Genomic DNA, 24,996 nt, shown 5'->3' with positions numbered 1-24,996 from the left:
GGGTAGAAAGAGGAGAGGGGACAAAAGGATACGAGAAGACAAGAGGACAAGAGGACAAGAGGACGAGGACGAAAGGGAAAGAAGGAGAAAAGGTGTTGGGCGGATGTTCGAGGAGATGTGGTTGGTGGAGATCCTCTTCAGCTTCACATCCACAATTCAATTGTCGTTTCTTGCTTCGATTCTGCCTATTCCGGTGCTTTCTTCTCAGCTCGCTGTTCTTCCTCTTCTGTCTATTCTTTCGAGCACTGGTTCGGCAGTGTCGATTCTACTGCTCTTCTAGATCTAGCCTGCACTACGTACAGTGCCTTTGCACCGATGACACAGCCCCATATCCTTGCTCTACTCCGTCTTGAGTCCCAGATTTCAGGGGAATCCTGGCCCATCAGCATTGAACCCCCTCATGGATAGCCGCTACAGACCCCATCATTCCTCCCGTCATCGGTCCGGACTGTTCCTGTCAGGGAGGCGACGTGTGTTTATGGCATGTCTGAGAACCAAGCGTGGAACCGAACCGAAGCCCCGCATTCCCATGCGTCATGTTGTCTCCAGTTGGACTGCACAGCCATGGAATCGCAAGATTCATCATCGTGCCTGGGGAACCGGCTGATGCAATTGCCAATGCAAGGGACCCCGTCCCTGCTGTTCCGAAACCGCGGCCAGCGATTGTTTTGGAGGCGCGCAAGGGATGGTTCAGGTACGTGTCCTACCCTGTCCTCGTCCTACAGTCCTTGACCAGTCCTCGTCCCTTTTCTTGATGCCTTGGCCGCCGGGACATTGAGACCCTCAATTGTCAAGAGTGACGTGCTCGTCCACCTCTAACAAAGGAAGAACATGTTCGCTTCCATCCTTTTGGATCCGGACGATATCGGCTGTCGGGGGGATGTTTCGGCTTTGGCGCCGGCACGGAAGCCCCGGAGAGTGGACAGGGCGCGTAGGCTGCAGTGTTCACGGAGACGTGGTCTCATGGGGCGCCCGATTTCAACGTTCAATCGGACAGATTGTAAAAGTAATATAGTAATATCAACAGACCACAACTTGTAACCACTTGTAGTTAGTTCCTTAAGTCATTGTTTCTGCCTGAGGCATATAACGCGCCACGGGACAAGCCACACGATCCTCACGTTAGCGCGACTTGGATTCTTGCTTCATGTCCCTTCATTCGACACTTGTCTGAGCTGAGCTGAGCTGAGCTGAGCTGATCTGACCTGACCTGCTGCTCTGGCACTAAAATACATTTCTTCGCAGCCGTGATTTTTCAAAGCTTGGCTGCCGTCTCATGTCTGACCACTAGGAAACCCATCGATCCTCACTTCCCCGGACTCTTCAAAAAAGTGCGCCATGGCCGATACCCCAGAAGAGGACCCCTACGCGGGACTCCAGTCTTCCTCGGAGGAGGAGGAGGGCCAGGAGACAGAGGCTCCCATGGAGTCCCTCGTTTCCGGACGCGCAAAGCGAAGCACCGCCGGATTACACATGTCCGCTCTCCTCGAAGCCGCCGCAGACGATGACCTTACACTACTATTCGAGGAGGTGGAGGATGACAATGAATTCGCAGAGGATGAGGCGGGAGAGGAAGATGATATGGCACTTGACTCGTCCTCAGACGATGATGATGACCAGGGTCCCAACGCGGACAACGACTTTGAGGGCGAAAAGCAGCTCCAGAAGGAAGAGCGCAAGAAACGCCGAGCACAGAACGATCTCCGATTCCAGACCTTGCGCAAGCGCGTCAAAGTTGACCCGACCGCTATCTCTGCCGTACCTCCTGCCCGTCCGAAAAAGAAGTCAGAGCGCATCTCGTGGCTCCCTACACTGGAAGATGGCCCTATACGAACCTCCTCTCGCAGGCAGACCATGGCCAACAAGGAAGTCACGCATGCGCGTCTCAAGGACAGCCAGGAGAAACGCATTCGCATCATCGCTACAATGAAGGAGGCAGAGAAGCGCAAGGCCCATCTGAAGCCCAAGAAAATGACCCAAGAGGATCACCTTGCGGAGGCAGCGAGGATCGAGCGACTCAACAGCAAGAGTGTGAATCGATGGGAAGCCGCAGAGAAAAGGAGAGCAGAGGAGCGAAAGGCTAGGATCGAGGCGCTGCAGAACCGTCGCCTAGATGGTCCTGTCATGTCCTACTGGAGTGGGGTGGCTACATGGGTCAACGGTCGTCTCACGCGAGTGGGCAAGGTTGAGATCAAAGCGAAGCCGGATAAGCCAAAATCAGAAAAGGACGATCCCAAGAAGAAAAAGAAGGAGGAGAATACTGTGGAATCACAGGGTACTCCTCTTGCTACTCTTGCTCCTGGACAGGCGCAACAATTACCTATAAACACCCCCGCTCAACTTGAAGGCGCTCCGGCGACGATAGCAATCGTCCAACCCACCACTCTCCCGCCATCTGCTCAAAATACTCTCCCAAATCTCCCAGTCTCGGGGACCGTCGCGACTCCGAATGCGCCTGCACCTCCAGCACCTACCACAACTGAACCCGTCAAATTAGATGATCAAGTTACTGAAGATCAAGTGGCCGAACAAATTGAGAAATCTGGGAGCAAAGACCCCGATAGCACTTCCAATACCCCTACAAAGACCCCGACCTCTACAGCAAATGCCTCTGATAAGAATACAAGGCCCGTTGTGGAAATCCTGGTGCCTCCTCAACCTGATGCACCGGTGCCCAACGAATCAAAAAGTCCAAAGTCGACAATAACCCCGCAGGACGATGCGATGGAGGTTGACCAAAAGCCACCGCGAGCCAATGCCGAGATCGATACTTCGCAGTCGGCACCTAATCAAACAAATCCACCGACCGCCACAAGCGCCGACACACAAACCGTTTCAGGGGGTTCTCAGACTGGGCCCGGTACAACGGAGCAGTCGCTGCAGATTACACTTCACCCAGCGCCTGCACATGCAACCACTCCATTGGGCCCTCAAGCCTCTCCCGCAATTTCGGCCGATGTAGCTCCCCCTGCACACCACGCCACCCGTGATTAATGCAATCCAGGGCCACCAACCCGGATCAGCCCTGCCGACACCGCTCACATCACATGAACTGAATGGCTTGCCAGCACAGTCAGAGGCGCCAGAGGTGCCGGAGGTGCCGCAGCTCCCGCCGGTAATCGAGAAGACGGGTCGCAACTTGACCATCCTCGAGAACTTCGATGACAAGACGGCACACAGTAAAAAGTACAGTATGTACTTCAACGCGAGAAAGCCGCCTCGTCTAACTAGTACGTGATCTTGAATATTGCAAGCGAGTGAGTAAATACTAACTCATCATAGAAATCTCGTCATCACTTTGTGTCATCACCTCATTACCATCCCGTTATCGTGATCCAGAGACCGCACTCCCTTACGCCAACTCCTATGCCTATGGACAAATCCGCAAGATGCTGTCCCAAGGGTACATCTGGAGCTCGATGCTAGGCTGCTTCGTTGGCGCTGCAGATACCGCAGCGCGCGGCGTACCCGATCGATTCTTGGGTAAGACCGCGATCGAAAAGACCTCGACCAAGCCCACAGTGCAGGTAGAAGTGGCCTCGAAGGACTTGGCGAAGCCAGCTACAAATGGATCAGCGACGGCCGAGTCGATGGAGATGGACCAGACCAGTTAAAACCTCCGAGAGTGCGTGTACGATATGTCATTCCAGATACCCAGCCATAAACCAATTTAGCAATGTAAGAACCAAACAATATACCCGAATAAGCTCGATAGGGGTCCCACAATGGGATCATCGATTTTCTAGACCTATCAACCGCGACCCCTCTCAGGGGGGTGGTGGTCGATGATGTCTACCACTCTCACGGGGGTTCTCCGACCGAAGTCAAGACGCCATCCAAGGTCGATGGCGGCAGCCGCCCAGGGTTTGGAACGGAGGGCGGCGGGAGTCAATTCACACCAGTATAATACCAAGAGGGCAAGGCGTCTTCTGACGTGTGTGTACACTCATTCTTTGAAAACTCTTCGAGTTTGTTTCTATCCCCACCCCAGTTCGCCAGCGAGTCAGGTCGTCTACTGTGTAGAAGTCGTTTGTGTTCACTCTTTCTATTCTCAATGTCATTTGCAGAATTTTCAATGACTTCACTGCCCCAGAATGATCGACTGTATCACCTACCATTATGCTTAATTGTGACTACAAACTAGCGCAAGAATAATGATCCTTCAGGCATCAGTGAATGCAACTCTCGTCTCCAGCTTTCTCCATCGACTCCACGGACCCGAAACACACCTCACAGAAGATCGACAATTAGCATGATGAATCCTGTGACATAGGAAGAAAGATTCTAGAGCCAGGCTAGAGCGTCTTAGGACCAACAAGGAAATCACCCCTGTAGCCCACCTACTCCAGCGTGCCGTGGCCATGACGATCAAGGCGATCAAGTTTGGCCAGAACGAGCCTGCGCACGGCCAGATCCGCGCATCACTCTACGTGTCAAGGATGTGTCACAGTGGGACGAGAGGGGGGTCCACCCCTTGACTCGAACCAGTTCCATCGTTGATTTTATTTTAGGTAGGTATTGCATGTTCAGGATAAAGAAAAAATCCTTTTATTTTATGTTTCTGACGGTGTGCGTTCAGCTCAAGAGGGATTAATGGCGTCATTTGTGTAATGACAGCTTGTTTTACTAGGGCCACCGATCTGGGGATGGTGCGATCAGGCCAGATCCGACCCCTCCGGAGAAGTTTCCCCTGCAACGGAGCCCACTAGTGTATGGTCTTATGCAGGTAAACCTGGAAGTTGGGCTGCAGAGCGTATTGTCCGAGCACGTTGGCGCAGGGATCTAGATCGTCTCAAAACACCTTAGATTCAAGTACCGCCGATGCGAGGTTATCACAGTCAATGCTACAATGTGGTGGGAAAAGAGAAACGGATTGACACAATTAGAGTGGCAATCGCAACAGAACGGAGGATGGGATAATTATAGAATAATAGGCCGAAAGAGGAATCCTGAGTCAGCCAGTCTAGACGTCCCATTGCGTGTACACCGGATCTCACCCATAACCCGAGGTTACCCATAGTGGGGGAAGGAGACCCGAGGGTCCTCCGATCGTCCCAAAGAGTCTAGAACTCAGTTGTCATGGTGTGCTCGTCTCTCACACTTTTATTTATACTCTTAGGTTCCCCTCCATTCCTGCTTCTACCCTTTCTTCACATCATCACCACAGTACATCACGATCACCACACTACGATCGCTATTGAGATTATAGTTTCATTCAGGTATGTCAAAACGAACGGATCCGCCACAAGGGAAGGCCTTATCTTCCCCCACTCGGGACGAAGATAGCCGTCCCCGGCCTTTCAGTGACACAGAAACTGACTCTTATCAGGTTCATTCCGTGTTTCCTGGAGAACATACATATTTTGCCTTCCAGAACTTTTACGATCCTGCACCCACCCGTTCTCCCGTTGTCTCTTGACCGCAACATTGCAACAGTACATACCTCACAAAAATCCCTCGTGCTCCACACCTAGCCCTGTCTTGAAAGCAAGATAAGATAGCGTGAGGCATTTGAAGCCACGGCTTCACCGCCATCCCATATGACTCAATCAACTTCCCACCGTCGTTCCCCTTCGACTCCTCATGCCTCGAAGCCTAAGTCTCGTCCTGTCCTACACCGACGGGGTACTTCCGGCGTGAGCTTGTCCATCTCCAAGTTGGGATCCGGTCACAGTCACTCTCGGGGCGTGAGCAGGAACAGGGACGACGACGCCGACTTTGATATGGCCGCCAGTTTCCTCAATTTTTGGTATGTCTCTTATCTCTCAGGGGGCGGCAAAGCAGGGACTTTCCTTGCATACCGGCTACCGTCAAAGCCCTAGTCCCCGGCCCGGTCGATCCTTAAATAGATGCTAACGCCATCCACAGCGCCATGTGCGAAAAACAAATCACCGTCCCCTCCAACACCGTCCTCTATTGCAGTGAAAGGTAAGTTCAGTCTCTTTGGTCTTTGTCTTGCTTCGAATATAGAATCATGTCTAACCCAAACCACAGTTGCCGTCGCAAAGACTCCTGCAAACCACTATCAGCCTCTATGCCCTCTATGACCAACATGTCCTCCATGCACACTACAACAACACCTCCCACATCCCCTCCTCTTTCCCCCCGAACCATCGTGGCCCCAATGACTCCCACCCGGTTCCCTTCCACTTCAATGCCACCCATCAGGATACCCACCGAGCCCCACGACTGCAAATCAGATCTTGACCCCACTGAATGGAAGCCCGTATTACTCGCCGGCGGCCAAGGCACCGGAACCTCCCTCGCCTCCTCCGACGCCTGGAACTATCTCTCCCGATTCCACGGTGGTTCAGAGAACCTCCTCGCTGGCCGCGCCCGTAGCGCCGCTTCCCTACCGGCTCTCGTCGGCGGCGCTCCGTCCATGACAGCTGCCCCCTCTGAGGCCTCGTCTTACTCCAGCACCGCCTCCGACTACCTCGGCATGTACGAGCAGCGCCCTCTTCCCCCGCGCCACAACCCGTACTTCTCCTCCAGCGCCGCGACCAAGGGCGTGGAACTGGTTGTTCCGCACATCATGAGCACGCCTGATGTTGTCGCTGTCGAGATGTCGGATTCGGGATCCATTTTCCCCGCTAGTTCGACGGTTTGGGAAAATGCTTGTGAGAAGTCGGTCCCTATTACCATTGAGTCTGTGCAGGCACGGACTCAGAATGCTTGATCAGATTTTAATTTACCTGGTCGGGTTGCATATTTTTCTTTCTATCATCATTTCATCTCTTCATCTTCCATACACTTCGTGGCTTTTGGCTTTTGGCTTTTGGCTTTTACATTGCAATGATGGGCTGAGGGCCGAAGATTTTGCTCTACATTTTGTTTTTTTTGATGAGACCGGATCTGAATGATGAAGCTTGGCAGTTAGACATTTCACTTAATCTGAATAAAAATGAGAACCTTTCATGATACAACTCTTTCTTTAGTAAATCTAGATCGGTCTAGTGGAACACTTATTGATTCTGCAATATAGATCACAGTATGGGAGTCTACCCGTATGCAATTCAACAATCATGATGCCGACCTGCATGCCTCGAGGACCTGTGGACCATAACCTTGGAAGTATGCATAGGTAGAAAGCGTAGTATATATGACGTATAGTTTGATCCAAACTTGGATTTAACACCGCATCGTACCATTCAGCATTTTCAAGGCGAGATATGAGATCGCATGAATCAATCTGTTCGTTGTATGAAAGATGATCTTTTGCATATATATGAGAAGACGTATCCATGTTCCCTAGCAGCCCTATCTCCAACACATGTGTTGATACGTTGACGCCAGGTTGCATACGCTCGGTATATCAGGCCGATGCCCGCCGCTCGTAGTTCTGAGCCTTTATCAACTGCATGAAGGGTTGGCCTTATCTCGCGGATCTAACTTTCACTGGCCTTGATTGACGTCAAAGTTCATCATAATACTTCATAATATTTTGTAATGGGTCTAGGCGTATTGTTAAAAGTTTTGGTTCAATCTTGACATGATATCCTCAAAATACACTTCCTGCTCCAGTGCTCACTTCACAACGATCTGCAAAAACCATACTCGACAACCATCAATCATACCTCACACAGCATTGAACATTGAATTTCAGCAATCTCACTCCCTGTCCACTTCCAACTGAATAGCACTAGACCTACGCTCCGTAACCGGCACGAATCCCACTGCGCCGGCTTACAAGACCACCGCTGCTCACCATTCTAAATAGCATAGAAGAACATACCGCCTCCGCTAATCTCAAATTTAAAAAGCCCCCAGAAGTTCATATTATTCACAACACAAGTAACATCCCTATTCTTATCAAAACATAGAAGTTTTGAATATACGCGTTGCGGAACCCGAACCTGTTGTTGTTCGCTTTTGCGTTCCAGAGCTGATCGCGATCGTGTTCCCAGGATCGAAACTGCACTTCTTCCGGTAGGTATATTTTTTGAGACGATGCTTAGGGCACCGCCGTTTGAAACTTTGAGTCTGAGGGAGAAAGTGCTTCCGTTTGAGACGGTGAGGATTTCGGTGGACATTGTGATAGAGGGGCGATGATAATTGTTCTCTGCATTTAGTACTTCAAGGTACTCTTTTTCAGCTCGCGCCCGGCTTGAATTAGATGCCAAGAATGTTCGATAGGGATGCTATATCTATATCTATCAACCGGGGTATGGCAACGGCTTGAATAGTCAGGTACGACGGCTGCGTCGGCCACCTTTTTTGGTATGAGAGGAACAAGACCTACTATGGTCTCTTTTCAGCAAAGCTTTGTGGTGGTTAGAATAAACGAGTAGTGAGATACTTTATGATTGATAAAAGCTATTACAGAGTTTCTTTGTGTTGGTCTTGATGGATAGCTAAAGCTAAGACTGAATAGGAGTCATGGAAGAGTATGCCTCCTTTTTGGCTATCTTAATGTAATCCAGGGGTCTGGAAGCCTGCTTAACTAACGTAAGCATAATCAAATGGCTTATGATTACTTACTTTCGAGTCGTGGGGTTGAAGAAATGTCGGAGAATCTTGATGAAAGATCCAAGATATGGAATGCAACACGTTTCTTTGGGTCAGTTATCTTCTTGCAATATCGAAAGCCTTTGTCAAAAAATATTCCAGGCACAAATGCCGCTACATATATTTACGCCAAACTGCGCATTCTCATGATTCTAGATATACCCGGGTAGTGGCATTAGCCAGTAAAGATAATAAGCGGCGGTTTCTTGCTATAGTGGCGGCTTTGCTTCGCAATCGGTCTAGATCGTACACTGGCCGAGGATAGATTATAAGATTACCGTCATAGAAAGAAGAACGCTCAAGAGTGAGATAGCTCTGATGGTTCTAAATTACACGCGCATCAAATAAGGCCAACAGCATGCGTGACATAGATGCCGTGAAAGTTCAAAGAGAATAGCAACTCGCTCATTTCGAACTTTCCAAAGAGCGACAAATATGCACATACAATCAGAATCAGACATTGTATAATCTTCGCCCGAGCTATTATACTAATTCGGCCTTTCAACATGAAGAAGGTAAAGTTGTAAAACATGTGAAGAGGGGAGCAAGAGCGAGGATGATGAGAGGGATGTAGATCGTAGGATCCATCTACCGAAGGCTAGACTAGTGGGATAAGTGAGGCATGGCCGTAAAAGGGAGCATCTCATTGACACCATGCCCTGTGAGAATGTGAAAATTGGGTCGCTAAGTAGACTGAGGGAAAGTCAAAGAGGGAGCGCGTACAGGAGCTCGGGTTTCACTTCTGTATCGTAAACGGCGGACCTGACTACTACCTACATTTATGTTACTTTTGCCAATTTCTGCTTAAAAACCTAGTCAAAACTGTCACGTAACCAATGCCTTCGACAATTCGATATTAAAGACCTGACCTCTCTTTCCCCTTTTCTCTCTCCTGCCTTTTTTCTTCTATCTCGCAATAAAATCCGCCGCAGCTGAACCCAGGGATACCGCTGCAGGTGTCATTTGCAGCGACAAATAAAACAGCTTGGCACGCAAGGCTGGGATGCTGCCCTACGACAGCATCTCTGCTACAGCTGGACAGTGCATTCGCGCCGATATCCTCCGACTTGAAATGGCCTGTTGGCAACCAATTGATAAATCAAAGGCTCAGATCCCTTCAATGGCCCCCACGATACATTCCTAATTAAAGAACAGCTATCAGGGATGTATTTCGACGCCAAGGGCACTACTACAGTAAATCGAAAAGGCATCCTAACCAAGGTTAAATTTCCGCATATGGATCGCGGAATTTGTCATTCCTCGTCGATACGAACACTGCCGCCTCAAACCGTAGTGGCGGGCCCATGGCCGTACTTTTGTTCTGGGCGCAGTGGAGATAATTCGCAGTTGTTTCCCATGTACGTACTTTTGTTCTGGGCGTAGTGGAGATAATTCGCAGGTGTTTCCCATGTATGAAACCTCCGTCACCTGGACCCATGCGGTTCATGACTCGCTCAATAAGATAACATGTTAGGGCCGGTCCAGCGGCTAAGTCTTGATTGGTTTGATCTCAAACAATGTGAGGCTGTGTTGGTCCATCAGCTAGCGCCGTGGATATCTGATATCCTGACCAAACCAATGCTACAGAATGATGCGCCAATTACCTTCGGAGATATATCAAGCCTGGCGTTTAGCACAGCGACTAATGCATGCATGGCGACTGCGGCACGGCTGCGGTGGAGTTATGGGCCTCTCGTTTAGTTCAGGGGTTGAGTCGGAACTGGGGCCGGCGGCTTGCTATTTCAAATGGAGGTACTTTCCAGTACTGGGTAGCGGAAGTAAATATAAGTAGCCCGACATCCCGCAAGAAAGCCGCAAAAGGCGGAACCTAAACCATTATCAAAATGGACAAGAGACCGCGCCACTTTGACGGAGTCGAGAGCTCTGAGCAGCTGGCCTTCATCGATGAACTGCAGGCACTCGGGCTAAGTAGCACTATCAACCTACCCGAGGTCAGTCACGAGAACCAATTCGCATCCCCGCGATAGTGAACATAATACTAATATGTACAAGCTCGTGGTGGTAGGTGACCAAAGCGCGGGCAAGAGCTCGGTGCTCCAAGCTATCACAGAGGTTTCTTTCCCGGTGAAAGACGGAACTTGTACTCGGTTCCCCATCCAGATTTCGTTTCGTCAAACTTCCGCTGCAAAGGAATTGCCGATCAAGGCTACGATTGTGCCGGGCCGACAGTCCGAGGATGACGGTGCATTGATAGCTCGCATGAGAGATTTTACAGTCGAGAGAAAGGAGCTGACGACGGATGTCATAAAGGATATTATTGAAGAGGTACGTTCTGCGACGTGGATGATTGGATGTAGACTCATCGCTTGGCAATCCAGGCAACGGAGTGTATATTTGGCGCGCATCAGGCCGGAAGGAGGGTGAGTTTGAGCGATGCGACACTACGCATTGAGCGGTCGGGCCCGAACGAGATGCATTGGACCATTATTGATCTCCCGGGGCTCATACGGGGAGACAAGAAAAAGCAAAATGAGGTGTTGAACCGCGCGAATGGTAATGGGCCGACTGATACGTCAATGCGGATGAATGCAGCTGTTGCATCCGAGTTGGCACGCGAATATCTGGAGAACGACAGGAACATCGTCTTGTAGGTTATCAGACAATATTGTCCATTACACCCAGACTGATAGCAAAGCAGGGTCGTCATTGATGATGTGGACGTGGAGCGTCTCCGGATCTTTGAACTGATGGAGGAGATTCCAGGCCTGGAAAAGCGTTGTATTGGCGTGCTGAACAAGTGTGATCGCAAACAAGAAGGATCAGATGAATGGGTATGTCTTTCTTTAGAGTCCGCCCTACGGAGTTATGCTAAGTCCCAAGTCAGATGGTCAAACTTCTTCAGAACGATCTCTCCACTGTTCCTCACCTCGATCACGGGTGGTTCGGATTGAGAAACCGAGTCCCCAACGAAGCTCACATCACCGATGCAGAGCGGGACGATCGAGAAAGTGCAGAATTCTTGAAGAAAGACTGGCAGGACGTCGCGAAAAATCGCACAGGAATACAAGCGCTGATGAGTTATGTCGATAAAGAGAGACGAGCGCAGATCCAATCTGGCATCCCGCACATCGTGACGGAGATTCGTCAGAAGCTTCGGGAATGCGAGTCAGATCTGAACCGAATGGGTGAAGCTCGAGATAGCCCAAAATCCCAGCGGCACTTTGCTTTTCAGTTTTGCAATGAGATGCAGCGCATGGCAGAGGCAACGCTCAGAGGTCAGTATCAGGTTGTGCCTTCCCAGGATCCCAGGATCATGCTTCGATACGAAGTACAACGCCGCCTAGATCGGTTCTATGACGATATGGCGGATACCGACAAAATGCCGCTCCCGTTCTCAGACTTTGAGCGAGACCTAGAACTCCTTAGTTACACCGGCCCAGACCCAAGCGCGTGGGACGAATTCGTCATGAGTGCACCGGGGTTATACGCTGAGATATATAAGGAAGCCAAGATCAGCGAAGGCTGCAGTCTTCCCGGCACTATACACCCGGACGTTGAGGAGAAAATCTTCCGCAAGCAATCTATCCACTGGGAAGACATTGCCCGCCGGTTTGTCGATGATGTGAAAGATCTGGTCAAGAACTGCTATGATGTTCTAATTCGCATTGCCATTCCCAACAGTAAAGTGCGGTTGGAGGTCAGCCGCCTAATGATCAAAACACTGGAAGATTGGCACAAACATGCAGACACGGCTCTTTCCGAGCTATTGGAGGATAATCAATCCAGACCTTTAATAACTCGCAGCCCGAAGTTGCTAGAAGACACTATCAGAGCGGATCAAAATCGAGGGGAAATTCTTCTCGGGAGAAGGTCTAGGGGAGCATCTACAGATCATGATCAGAATGATGATGTCAATGGCAGCCTTGAGGCTGATGGCGACCATCCTCGTTTTATCTCCACTATTCTGAGCCAAGTTTTGTTTGTTCGTGCTAGGCTGCAGTCTTACTATATGATTGCGTTGCATCGATTTATTGATAATGTAGCGATGCAGGTTGTGGAGCGACATATTCTCGGACCAAGATGTCCAATGCTCACCATTTCTGTCGAGACCTTTGCTAAATTAGATGATGAAGAGCTGAATGCCATAACCGCAGAAGATGAATCCGATGCGAGAATACGAGCAAGGCTTGAGAGGCTGCGATCTCGGTATACCGAAGCGCTCAAGAGGTGGGAGAGGTTGAGGGTGCTTTAGAAGTAAGCCCCAGTAGTTTCCATGGCTGGTCAATTTTCCTCCACTGTTTTTATATCGTGATTTGATCTGTATTTGACCAATTTGATTAGCTCGTTTCTTGATTCGCCATCCTTTTCTAGAATCGAACGAAGTCGCTCCATCTGCCAGCACGAGATTCATGTAGATTTACCGTGATTTCCAATTCAAGAGAAAACGAATCCTACATATTGCAAGGGGATGGCTCGATAGTGGTCTAGCTCTGCAGATTGGGCAACACCAACCAGGAGAACACACGCAACCACTCCCAGACTCTGTAAGAGGCACTGTGTATTCCCCTCAGGCCCCAATTTCATCTACTACGTCACGCGTTCTACAGCGACTGACTGTTACTGTTTAGAAAATGTCTTCTTGTCTGAGGGTTGTGAAAAAAAGGCACGCTCGGACGGGCCCTTTTGTTTAGCATGTTGAACTAAATGGATCCACTTTTGGGTCTCATTGTCTCCTAGAATGCTTCATATAATCAAGCAAGGGCTCGAAAGAGGCCTGACGGGTGACAGACGGATAAGTATCTGAGACCTAGACGCGTGCACGTACAGTAGTGTCAGCTTTAGTGGGGGTAAATGATCGTTGGATATCTGACAAATGAAATGGTAGGTAGCAAGCCTAATAATGTTATAGTGTGGTTAAATTCGGGTTATGATCTAGTCAGACATATGCTGTCACCTTCTCCGATTACCTCGTGTCTCCTTGCCTGGTTTACATGATGGTATCCTGATATAACCATACCGTCATCCCAAGGAAAGGAAGTATGCCAAGGCTATGTAGTATAAAGGGGCTTGCTTGTATATTCCCGAGTTCCAAGTAACAGAAATTGACATCCAAGTGCTTTACCTGGTTCCTGAAATATGATTATAGATAATGATAGTACATACCGCTGCCTCGCTTTGGAAGCACGTGGGCACCAGCCCACAGACAAGCGAAAGCTTGGCTGGTGGAGCGCACATTATTAACCACATTTTTCTCCTTGCAATTGGACTATGTACATTTCCCACATGCTCTGACCCTATCTCGTGTTCACGAGGACAAAGATGTTTATGTTTAGTGGGGTAGTTATGGCTAACCTACCTGCTTGTCATGTACGCACGCCCGGGGGCAAACACAGGATCGGGTAGGGCTGCTAGCCTATCAAATAGACTAGATTTCTTAGGTTTTGGAAGTCTGGCTTGGTTTATTTGTGGCGCGGGGAACCCGTCGGGGTTCCCTCCGCTTGGGCCTCTCAAGATCTTCCCGTACGGACAACCCAGATACCTTATTCTCGAGACCTACAATCTACCAGACCGCGAACGGCTAGAAAATTCTCGCCAATCTTCATCTGCTTAAATCATTTCGATATTTTGCTTTAGTGACTTGCCTCGGTAATTCTTTTGTGGCTGGTTTATCCTCATTGGGACTAACAGACGTACGTCTAATTTGCCCCTCCTTATCCGCCCACGACCCCGTGTTATCATGCCTCTATTCCCCCTAGCTGAACGCCACTGCATGGCGTGATAAGCTACGCCAATGACATTGTGCAAAACGCCATCGCCGCTGGAGGTCCGCCTTATTTTGTCTTAGTCTTCGCATGAAATCGGAGTGGTGGGAATAATGCCCAAGTCTTTTTCGCTTGGCGGCAAGATTCTAGCACTCATGACCTGGGCTAACGCTGGTGTACCAGATACCAGACAACTTCCAAGATTTTAGAGGCGCATAAAGTAAACTTACTAGATTGCGAGGTAGTATTGCTAGAGCCAAAATGGAAAGGCTTTCGTGCTCGGGGAGGTATCGGCTATCTTCACTCTAGTGTTGCGTTTCCGGAGGCGAGAAACGCAATGGTCCCTCTATCTGGCTCAGTTTGGGGCTTGATGGTATCACAACCAGTTTACCCAATAAGGGTTACTCGAGACGTGGTTTTAGAGACCCTGCATGACAAGGCTATAAGAAGGGGCACCTGGTTACACAGCAAGGGCCGCTTGACTCCTTCATTCCACTCCACCACCCGGCGGACAAACGCGCAACATGTCGGCCATTCGCTCCGACTCGCTTGTAGAGGGTGTCGTTTCGGTTTCAGGCCACGATGCCTTCGATGAGAAGACCACTGTCAATGTGACCACCAAAGATGACCACCAAGTCACCACTACATCCTTCGGATCCGGAGAGGATGGTGCCGAGGATGATCGTAGCAGTGACGACGTGATCATCGTCGATGGTACTGATGCGGCGAACCACTTGCTCCCAATGCGGGATGATGGTGACCCAGCTTTGACCTTCCGAAGTCTCCTCTTGGCCTCGGGTCTCTCGTGCTTCCAGGCGGTCATGTACCAAATCTATATGGTATGTCACTATCAGCTTGACCTTTGTACTTTGACTGACAGATCAATGTACAGTTCAAACCAACCGCTATTACAATCCAAGGAACTTTCATCGTCCTCATTTCGTACTTTGTTGGCAGAGCCTGGGCCAAGTTCCTCCCCCGCGGAGATAAATTCGAGGCTCGATGGAGGGCGAAGGGTGGTCAAGGAAAGCTTCCCTTATACATCACTATTCTCAAGTTCATCAACAATGGGCCATGGACATTGAAGGAACATGCGATTTGCTCTATCACGGCCACGAGCGCTTCAAGCGCCGCCGCAAGCTCAGAGGTGTTCGCAGCGCAAGAGCTCTTTTACAATATGTCGCTGACCCCGACAACTATCATCTTGAGCACTATCTCTATTGGCCTGTTCGGATACGGAATCTGTGGAATCATGCGTCCAATTGCGGTCTGGCATGTTGATGCCGTCTACTGGAGTACCTTGCCCACTGTTAAAGTTCTTCAAGGACTTCATTGGCAGGACCTGAAGAATTCAAAGCCGCTGAGATACTTCTGGTATGCTTTTGCCGGCATGTCTCTCTATGAAATCTTCCCTGCCTATATATTTGTCTGGCTTAACTCTATCTCCATCCCGGTAAGTCGTTTTGCAGTCCAAATGCTCCCCCAAACTAACCCATTAACGTGCGATGATACAGTGTCTGGCTGCTATGAAGGCCACTGGTAGTAAGGCTGCTGTCCTTACTAACCTCTTCGGCGGTGCCTCAAATAATGAGGGTCTGGGTCTTTTTACTTTCTCTTTCGACTGGCAATATGTAAGCAATCAACTCTGTCACTGACCGAGCAAGAAGATTGACCAGTTTAGATCACCTCCTTCCAAACCGCTCTTCCTCTTACGCTCCAAGCTCACCAAGCCGCCGGCTTTGTTGCTTGCTTTATTGCAATGCTTGGCATTTACTATGGAAATGGTTGGAATTCGAGGTCACTTCCCTTCATGTCGACGAGGCTTCTTCTGAATAACGGAACTTCATACCCCGTCACTGAAGTCTTTGTTGGTGGAGTCCTGGATGAAGCAGCTTTGCTTAAACACGGCTTGCCCAAACTGACCGGAACTTTTGCCTTTGCCATGTTTATGGCCAATGCTGCCGTAAGTACCAAGTGGCCCTAGATTTGAAATTTGATCTACCAGCTGACCATCTTCAAGATCGGAGCTCTCATTGTTCACTGCTTCCTCTTCTGGGGCAAGGACATCTATAAAGCGTTTAAGAGTGCCAAAGAAGGTCGGTACGACGATCGCCACCATGAACATATGGTCAAGCACTACAAAGAAGCGCCTTGGTGGTGGTATGTGGCTGTTCTTGTTATCAGTTTCATCCTAGGTCTTATTGTGGTCCTTAAAGAGGACATTTCGCTCCCAGCTTGGGCATATGTTGTCTCTTTAGTGGTTGGAATCATCATATCTCCCTTTGTGAGTGGTCCCAGTATCGGAAGTTTCTAGAGCTGCGCTAATTCGCTATAGAGTACTATCCTGTACTCTCGCTACGGCAATGGCATTGCAACCAACAATCTGTCAAAAATGTTGGCGGGTCTCATGATTCCTGGACGCCCAGTCGGCAATATGTATTTCGCCGCTTGGTCACACAACGTCATTTCCAATGCGGTCAACCTGTCTAACGATCTGAAGATGGGTGAATACCGTAAGTTTCTTCTTCTTATATTCAAGCTCTGGCCTAACATAGATCTAGTCAAAATCCCCCCACGGGTCATGTTCCTCACTCAGATCTGGGGCACTATACTCGGCGGGTTTATCAACTACGCTGTAATGATTTCAATCGTCAGAGAGAACAAAGAGGTTCTCAGTTCCACAAATGGCAGTAACTCCTGGAGCGGCGCCACATTGCAGGCCTACAACACTAGTGCAACCTCCTGGGCCCTGGCTTCCTATCTTTACAAGATGGGCGGGCAGTACTGGATGGTACCTATTGGTATTGCCATCGGCGGTGCTTCTGTTGTCGTCCATCGCATCTTCTATCAGGTATGTAACCCAGTGCGCCTTTCTTCGATACAATGACTAACCTATATGATAGTTCGTCCCCAAAATCCGTGGGTTTGACGTTGCCGATATCAACATGCCCCAATTCATTCAATATGCTGGCTACATCCCTTACAACCAGAGTCAGACTTGTGTCCTCTTCAGCTGGGTCTTCGCTGGTTTCTATGTCCAGTACTACCTCCGCAACTACCGTCCTCGCATCTTCAAGGACTATTCATACTTGGTCACTGGTGCCTTTGATGGTGCCAGTCTGACTGTGTTGTTCATTCTCTCCTTTGCGGTGTTCGGTGCTGGAGGTCCTGCCCATGCCTTCCCTTCGTGGTGGGGTAATAACGCCAACGGAAACTTTGATCTCTGCCCGGTATCTGATTAGATCTAGCGCAGCTTGAAGAAGCTGAATTAAACCCCTGTCGAAGTCTGTATGAGATGCCCGTGATGATTTGTTTCTGAAATCATGAAACTCACGTCATAATGAGAAGTCATAATGAGAACTTGACACCATTGTAATAATCATGTTGATTCGTGTGCACTACAGTAATCATGGATAGAAACGACAACACATGTACCTAACCACCATAGTAAAACAAAGTCTTGGTTTCCACCTACTCCATCTCTCTCGCTCGTGATACACCCTCAACAGCCGTGTGGTTTTGCCCACCAATAGGCGCTCCGCATTCAGGACATCTAGCTTGCTCCATCGGCATACCGCATTCCCCAATAGCAAACTACCGAAAATAATAATTTAGCTCTGTGTCCTCGTTTAGGTGAACTGGGATTGAACTTTTACTCACCGGATGCCCGTTGACGCAGTTGTACCAATGCCCAGAATGAGTGGCGATTCCTCGTCGGCCGCTGACCATGGCCGTTTTAATCGAGTGAAGTTCTTTTAGAGTCACTTCCTCGTACCGCGGTCCTTCGTAGAGGCGAGCCATTTCCTGCACCTTCTCTTGGAGTTCAGGGAAATTCTCTAGTCTGTCGCATAGTTTCAACGCAGCGTCGAGGAGATTGCGGGTGGTTTCAGCGCGATTTTCGAGATTTTCTAGGCCCTTGTATCCTTCTTTGAGATGAGGGTCATTTGGTGTTTCTTCTGGATGGGTGCGATGATACCACCTGTCCATCTGGGCGACTTTGGCAAATGAGAGGGTTGCCACAATAACGATGCGAGTGAGGCTACCTTCATTGGCTTGAACGATCAAGTCTCGACAATTTTTCAAGAAAAGTGTCAAGGAATTCTGGGGTAATTTCAACCGTGCCGAAATCGCAGATATCCCGCTTGAGCTGATCAGTCCGCAGATATCGCTAAACTTGATTTCCAGGGCCTTGATTCCAATTAACCGTGCGCTGAGGGTAATCTGTTTATCGGGCTCTCGTTTGGCTATCTTCATCGCGTTCATCTGGGCTGATATAGAGACTATGTCATCCCTTGGTGACAACTGGTAGATGGCAATTGCATCTATGAGCCGTTTCGTCGGCTGATGCTCGGCCTCCATCATTTTGCTGAAAGCTGAAGCTTCTTTCTCAAGGCGGTCACAGTTAACATATCGCGTTGAGAACTTGGAAGATGTTCTAAGCTTTTCTGACGTCGATGGCGCGAACTTGGTGGGATTGAAATCAGCTTCAATGTTATTCAGACGCGATTGAAGATTTTCAAGGTCGGCGCGACCCTTGGTAAGAAACCGCTTGCAAGTCTCATCCATAACAGCACGGTTGATGACACGATTGTACCGCTTTGTCACGAACTGGCGGATGGGCAGCTTACAGTCCGGGCATGATGGGACCGCACTAGCAAGAGAAGCAGAGATATCTCGGAGGCCGCCGAATTTGCCATCTTTGTCTCTCGTGTATACTTCATCCAGACCAACCATGCCATCGATCGACTCACTCGTGAAGAAGTGACCGCATCCAAGTACGATGATTGGATTTTTGTCGAGGTTGATCTTGGAATAGGGTTTCATCTCGAGGAAGTCAACACGAGCATCTCCCTTGTCACTGCACTCTTGACACAGATTCTGGGGACAATCCTCTCCGCAGAGACTTGGGCATTGATGGCCGCATTCGAGAGTCAAGTTACATCGTGTGTCGCAAGGAAGTCGGTCACATGGTGCTGCGCATGGCATTGAGCAGGAACCTTGGTGAAGGCATGACCAGGCACATCTTTCGATGCACGGTGCACATGCTTCTCCGCAGCTTGAGTCGCACTGTGAGTGTGAACATTGAACCTGTTTTCGTGATTAGAGCTCTTAAGATGGTGCCAAGATGGATAATTTAATGGGTATTACCTCGCACTTTGCCTCGCAATTACCGCAGCTTTCTCCATCATGGCATTCCTTGGGACACCTGTGATTGCAGACACCGTGTGGACGATCACACCTTCTCGTGCACTTTGGATGCTCAAACACTTTCTCCCTCTCATTAGATTCCTTGAGACACCTTCCGCAGGAGCCACTACAATTGTGACCGCAGCTAAGGATTGTGGTGCAAGGCTCCGCACAAAGGAAGAGTTCAGATGTGACATCCATGAAGCAACCAACCTGGACTTTATGAGCACACTTGGGAGCTGTCTTTTCCACCTTGACGTCACACTTGATGGCTTTCAAGTTGTGCATCTGATGACACATGACAGTATTCTTGATATGACCGCAGGGAAGCTCCACGTCATTAATCCTCGTCATGCAAAGACCGCAATCTTCACCGCAGAGCTTGGGGCACTTGTGCTCACAAGATGAACGAATTCGTGGGCAAGGTTTGCCGCATGCAAAGCCGTCGTGCATGACTGATGAATGGCACTTTGCCTGGCATTGATGACCGCATGGCTCAAGTCGACGGTCGCATGGGAGGCTACATCCACCTTCAGGGCTCTTTCTCTCAAAGTCTTGCGGCTCGGAACAGAGAATAGGCGTGTCTGAGTGGCGAGGGCAGCATAGTGCCAACTCTGTACCGACTGCATTCGTGCGGGCGAGCTGAGAGTGAACATCAGCCCACATTGGGACATTGAGGTATGTCTCAGCATTTCCAATCAAGTACATGCCATGCTGAGCTCGGCTGAGAAGCACGTTGATGCGGTTTTCGGTGCGTAGGAAGCCAACTTGGCGCTTCGAATTGCTGCGAACAAGGGAGACAACAATCACCTTTGCCTCTTCACCTTGGAAATTGTCAACCGTAGCAAGACGGAGCGTCTGGAGCAATGTCTTCTTTTCGATTGTCCTTTTACCCTGTGGCTGGGGAGTCTCATTTTCGAGAGGGTTACGGGTCTCATCTTCAAATGTCTCGAGCCCATCCGCCGCCAAAGTCTCCAAGTCCCGCTCGCTGAGACAAATTTCGAAGTCATTGCTGAGAGATGCTCTCAGTTTCCGTAGCTGTCCAGTATATGGGGTGAGGAGGGCGATATCTGTGCTTTTGTACTCCCCCTGCCGAACAAGGTGACGTACCAGAGCGGTAGCCATATCGACCTCCCACTGGTTGCTATGAGACTTCACACGGCTGCCGTCATCTCTCGAGTCCTCGTCACATCGATGGTCCAGCCAGAAGAGGTTATGTCGCATTCCAACAACATTAGGTAGAGCTGTGACGCTCTCATGATCCTCGAGCTTTGGATACACACTCCTGATAAGCTGCGAGATCTCAGGTCTCATTCTTCGCTGTACATTGAGTTGTGCAACAGATACAGGCCTGAGACCTGGCTCGCCGACAGCACGTCTCTCAAATTGGCTCCTGTCTAGCTGCCAATTCCTTCCAATTGGTGTTTCAAGGCTGAGTGAGTGATTTTGAATCTGTGGTCGCAGCTGTCGGTGATCACCAATTTGGATGAAGTGCTCAACACCCGGCATGAGAGCTGAGATGACATGAGGTTCCATCACCTCAGCTGCCTCTTCACATATGATGACTTTCGTTCCTATGCGGCGTAGTGTCTCAATATTGCGTGCAAGGCCCGTGGTTGTGATGCCCACCACATCCGCCTGGATCAGGGCTCGACGGTTGATCTCTTCGTGCACTGCATTTATCTCTCCACGAAGTTTTGCAGCACGATCAAGGGCCTCAAAAAGTGAAGCAGTCTCACTTTTCTGCCATAGCTTGAACCAGCTAATCGCAAGGATCCGGCGCTCCGGCATCGAGAGACTGTGGATATTTTGCTCGGCACTGCGTGTGAGGCCTTCAAAGCGCAAATTGTCAACCTCATTTTCACCCTGGGCTGTCTGACTTTTCAGCGATTTTACCCCAAGCCAGCTGAGTAGTACATCGTCGGTGACAGTCTGGAACCCCTCCAGATCTGGCTGCTCCAGCTGCCTATGTATAATGGGCCATTTGCGGCGCAAAAAATGCTCCAATGCGGCCCAAGTCAGGCCTTTCTGGAACTGATGTAGAGGCTTTATTGAGTACCCAGCTTGTTTCATACACTCTTCAAGCTCTCCGTAGTTTTTGCCGAGGGTCTGAGACTCTACCCTTGTCTTCCCGATGGTTTTGCTGACAACGCGAAGGTTCTTGCCTTCAAGTTCAGTGGCCTGACTGCGGCCGCCAATACGCATAATTTTCTCGATACCAACATCAAGAAGATGCTTCAAGAATTGATCCAAGGCATGGTTTGTATAGCAGCTGTAGTTCAAGTAAGTAAAGATACAAGAAGGCCGGAAAATCAGTACTCACATAACCAGAATTGGCCCCAACTTTGTCTGAGACTTGATGTCGAGGAGAGCTTGAACGAGTTTGACACCCACATAAGACTTTCCAGTTCCCGGTGGGCCTTGTATGAGGGCATACTCTCGTGTAAGAGCAGCTATAAGCCCCTGGCATTGGCCATGGTCGAGACCAGTTTGAGTTTGTAGTTTCAAGATGTCAATGGTTTTGGGAGTATTTGGGTCCAATCCGACCTTATCAGCTCCAACTTTTGTGATCGAAGTCAGGGGAAAAACAAATCCCGGCTTGCGAGCGTATGCTGGCGGGGGTATGTTGTTGCCGTCCCCATCGTCTTGACGGCCTGGCAAAACCCATTTCCGGAATGTCAATTCCCCCTCGCGTTGAACTCGTTGAAGGTTTCTCAGGATGGGGGTAAATGTGGCAGGGATCAACCCGTGGAAGTCGACAAGTATACCGGTGAGCTTCTCGCTGTAAAGCTCGCCCAGGAACACCAAGCTTTGCTCTAGGCATGCAGCAAGTTTGACCGTAATGCTAGGTGAAAGTCTGTCAGAAACAAGGCTACTTTTCTTCTGGTCCGCTCGGTCCTTGGATGCATTCTTGACAGTGACGTCGAAGAAGATAAGCCTTTTTTGAGTTCCTTGCGAGGTTAAGAAGCACACCAGACTTCCTTCCTCTAGTTGACTGGAGTCTTGCCACCATCTGCATTGCTCGCTGGAGGACTTTTTGCGGAGTTGCGGAGGAGGAGAGAAAGAAACATTTGCTTCAAGCTCATTCTTCGCATTGATAAAGATATGCGGGATTTTCGCTCCCAGATAAAGACGTGTTCCGCTATTTTTGCCTGAGATATAAGGATTACGCGCCAGGTCATCCTGTTGGAGCAGATCTTGAAGGGCATCCTTGGCTGAGCCGAAGATGTCATGACGCAGAAGCCGGAACATAGAGTCAATGTATCTCTGAAGAGGGTCAGCGAGAAAGTGCGGCTGAAGAAAGTTGGTAGACGGTAAATATTCCGAGTTTCCGCTCACAATCTCCCCGTGAGTTGGAAGAATCTGAATTTGAGATATTTCTGCGAGGTCATTGTCGTGTCTACCGCCAGGGATTTGTATATCCATTGGGAAGGATGATTGGACTTGCCCAGCCTTCTGGGGATTTGCTTCAGGCCCTCTGAGCGGGGCAAGACTTCGGTTTGCGCTGGTGATCAGGCTCTGCATGACTTCTATTCTGCTTTCAAATCCGTCAAGATCGGCCTTGGAGCATGTTCCTGTCAGTTTTTGGACCAGTTGACGGGTGAGCTCGAGTAGTGCCGGAAGGTCATCGTGGAATCGAGCCCGTTGGACTCTTGACAAAAGCTGATAGAGGGCATTCAAAAGCAACTTCATTATGTCCGGAAGTATGGGAACATCGTCTCCGGTATCCTCCCATCTGTTTATCAGCTTCCGACAGACGCTTCTCAAAAATGCGACTGCTCGATCTCCATTTGTGCCACCGAAAGATGTGTATAGAGTGCCAACAAATGAATCGACAGAAAGGCAGTTCAAAAGAGAAGGATGGGTGATTACTTTGAGAAACGGCTCATCGTAAGCTGAGACAGATTGAAGACCCTCTGGGTGATCTGAGTCTGCAGTTGCAATGATAAGCTCATGTCCATGAAAGTTGTCATCGACGAGGTCTTTGACGAGGAACTGGTGATTCTCTCTGTTGTCGCTTTCAAGAATGTCGAGAGCACCGTTCCAGAATTGAAAGATCTCTTCATGCTCTCTTCGAGAATACCCGGGCCCAGAAATCCCATTTCTAAGACGCCTCTTCCAATCGAAGTATTGGTTTCGAGCGTCTAGGTCGTCGGCTGTAGGCTGTAAACCCTTTGGATTAGGTCTGGCATCGGTAGCCCGGGTCACTTCGTGCAAGAATCTGCAACGTTCACCATAGTGACACCTGCCACGCTGGAAATACAGACAGGGGGTTTCCGGCTGGTTATTACTTCTGAAGTTGTTCGACCCCCTTCGGTTGCTCGGATAGCCCCGAGGTCGCCAATTTCCGCGAAAAGTCATCTTAAGAGGAGATGGAGGGTGTACTGGACTGGAGGTGTAGTTCTGGTAAAATTGAAGGTACTTTGAAGCTTCCTGTGATGGGAGATGGGAGATGGTTTGGATAATGTAGTAAAGTGGGTAGTTATCGTTGAAAAAGAATTAGGTTGGCTGTAGATATGGTTGTTTGAAGATGGAAGGTTTTATGAAATAGTCTAGCATACGCCGAACCGTATCTGCTTTGATCGAAAATACATACTGCTGCCTTGTACTTTGGAATCTGTATATAGTATTCCATGATAACAGCCTCGAATAAAAAAAGCCTGCTACCGTTGGTTAGGCGTTTTCCATGGTACCTCTGCCATCTGCGGCAAACAAATCAGCCTCGCGATTCCTCTACGAAAATGACTAGAAGTGCAGATGCTTTGCAAGAGACAATTATAGCCAATCCTTGTAAGCTTCACTTTGCGCAATCTAGAGGCACAGTACTAATTATTCAAACCTACAGGATGTTACAAGTCTTGGCGTACGTGTAACGGTTGAAAGGTGCGATTTTGCACTTCGATTAGATGCGCACGAGGAGATCGCATTCATGCACGCCTTAGTGAGGCCTGAATTCCATGCACTGCCTGCACGCCTCACTGGGTTTTTCTTACAGTATTCACTAACAAGCGCTTGGACTCAACTCTAGTCAAAATTCGCCTTCAGCTCCATTATTGTATTGGACATCGAATCTCATGACGTGCCCCCCGCTCCCCCCAAAAAAAAAAAGAAAGAAAAAGAAAAAGAAAAGGAAAAAGAAAAAAAACCCTAGATACGGAAAGTATCCAATTTTGCCGAGACATCCAAAGCACCCATGCAATCACCAGAGCCAGGTTTATCTCATAGGTCCATAGAGCTCTACGTGGCGGTACGTCGCGTCGCAAAGCCACAACCAACGGATCCAGGGGATTGGCTAGCCTACGCGCCTGCATGTTTGAACCGCGGCGATACCCAAAGGCCAAACAAAACGACAGGGATTTTGAGGTGTTTTCGCTATTGGTTAATAGCGGCTAGGCGCAGCATCTACAGCTTCCAACATACCCCATCAGGAGGAGCAAATGCTACCTTTTGTAACTCTAGGTTCTGGATCGGGCCGTATGAACGGGTTTCTTGGCATGGCGCATGAGCCGCACCGGAAAATAAACCTCAGTCATAGTCATTCTAGACGTTGTCTTCAATTTTCTCAGGTTCTATGTCT

General features: G+C 49.3%; 5 protein-coding genes across 5 annotated transcripts; 4 read left to right on the top strand and 1 right to left on the bottom strand.

The window, feature by feature from the left end:
* Window positions 1-1,338: 1,338 nt before the first annotated feature.
* N7443_006869 (putative signal transducer) lies at window positions 1,339-3,614 on the top strand (the record flags this gene model as incomplete). The annotated part of the gene is made up of 3 exons (XM_056886925.1): window positions 1,339-2,986; window positions 3,078-3,230; window positions 3,283-3,614. The coding sequence occupies 3 exons, from the start codon at window positions 1,339-1,341 to the stop codon at window positions 3,612-3,614; spliced, it is 2,133 nt and encodes a 710-aa protein (XP_056740574.1).
* A 1,926-nt stretch (window positions 3,615-5,540) lies between these two features.
* N7443_006868 (uncharacterized protein) lies at window positions 5,541-6,679 on the top strand (the record flags this gene model as incomplete). The annotated part of the gene is made up of 3 exons (XM_056886924.1): window positions 5,541-5,749; window positions 5,869-5,928; window positions 5,995-6,679. The coding sequence occupies 3 exons, from the start codon at window positions 5,541-5,543 to the stop codon at window positions 6,677-6,679; spliced, it is 954 nt and encodes a 317-aa protein (XP_056740573.1).
* Window positions 6,680-10,352: 3,673 nt separating this feature from the next.
* On the top strand, window positions 10,353-12,721 carry N7443_006867 (putative dynamin family GTPase; the record flags this gene model as incomplete). Its single annotated transcript, XM_056886923.1, has 5 exons — window positions 10,353-10,460; window positions 10,522-10,794; window positions 10,848-11,116; window positions 11,168-11,300; window positions 11,354-12,721. 5 exons carry the CDS (start codon window positions 10,353-10,355, stop codon window positions 12,719-12,721), a joined length of 2,151 nt encoding a protein of 716 aa, XP_056740572.1.
* Window positions 12,722-14,755: 2,034 nt separating this feature from the next.
* Window positions 14,756-17,473, top strand: N7443_006866 (OPT family oligopeptide transporter; the record flags this gene model as incomplete). The annotated part of the gene is made up of 8 exons (XM_056886922.1): window positions 14,756-15,070; window positions 15,124-15,684; window positions 15,746-15,862; window positions 15,913-16,194; window positions 16,252-16,515; window positions 16,567-16,744; window positions 16,793-17,082; window positions 17,135-17,473. The coding sequence occupies 8 exons, from the start codon at window positions 14,756-14,758 to the stop codon at window positions 17,471-17,473; spliced, it is 2,346 nt and encodes a 781-aa protein (XP_056740571.1).
* Window positions 17,474-17,702: 229 nt separating this feature from the next.
* N7443_006865 (putative NF-X1 finger and helicase domain protein) lies at window positions 17,703-23,780 on the bottom strand (the record flags this gene model as incomplete). Its single annotated transcript, XM_056886921.1, has 4 exons — window positions 17,703-17,825; window positions 17,892-19,094; window positions 19,632-21,690; window positions 21,742-23,780. 4 exons carry the CDS (start codon window positions 23,778-23,780, stop codon window positions 17,703-17,705), a joined length of 5,424 nt encoding a protein of 1,807 aa, XP_056740570.1.
* Between the last annotated feature and the right edge of the window lie 1,216 nt (window positions 23,781-24,996).

This window comes from Penicillium atrosanguineum, assembly GCF_028827265.1.
Source record: "Penicillium atrosanguineum strain IBT 20685 chromosome Unknown utg000005l_segment0_segment0, whole genome shotgun sequence".
NCBI classification, from domain to species: domain Eukaryota; kingdom Fungi; phylum Ascomycota; class Eurotiomycetes; order Eurotiales; family Aspergillaceae; genus Penicillium; species Penicillium atrosanguineum.
Note: the sequence above shows the minus strand (reverse complement) of the source record. Positions and strands in the feature narration are given on the sequence as shown.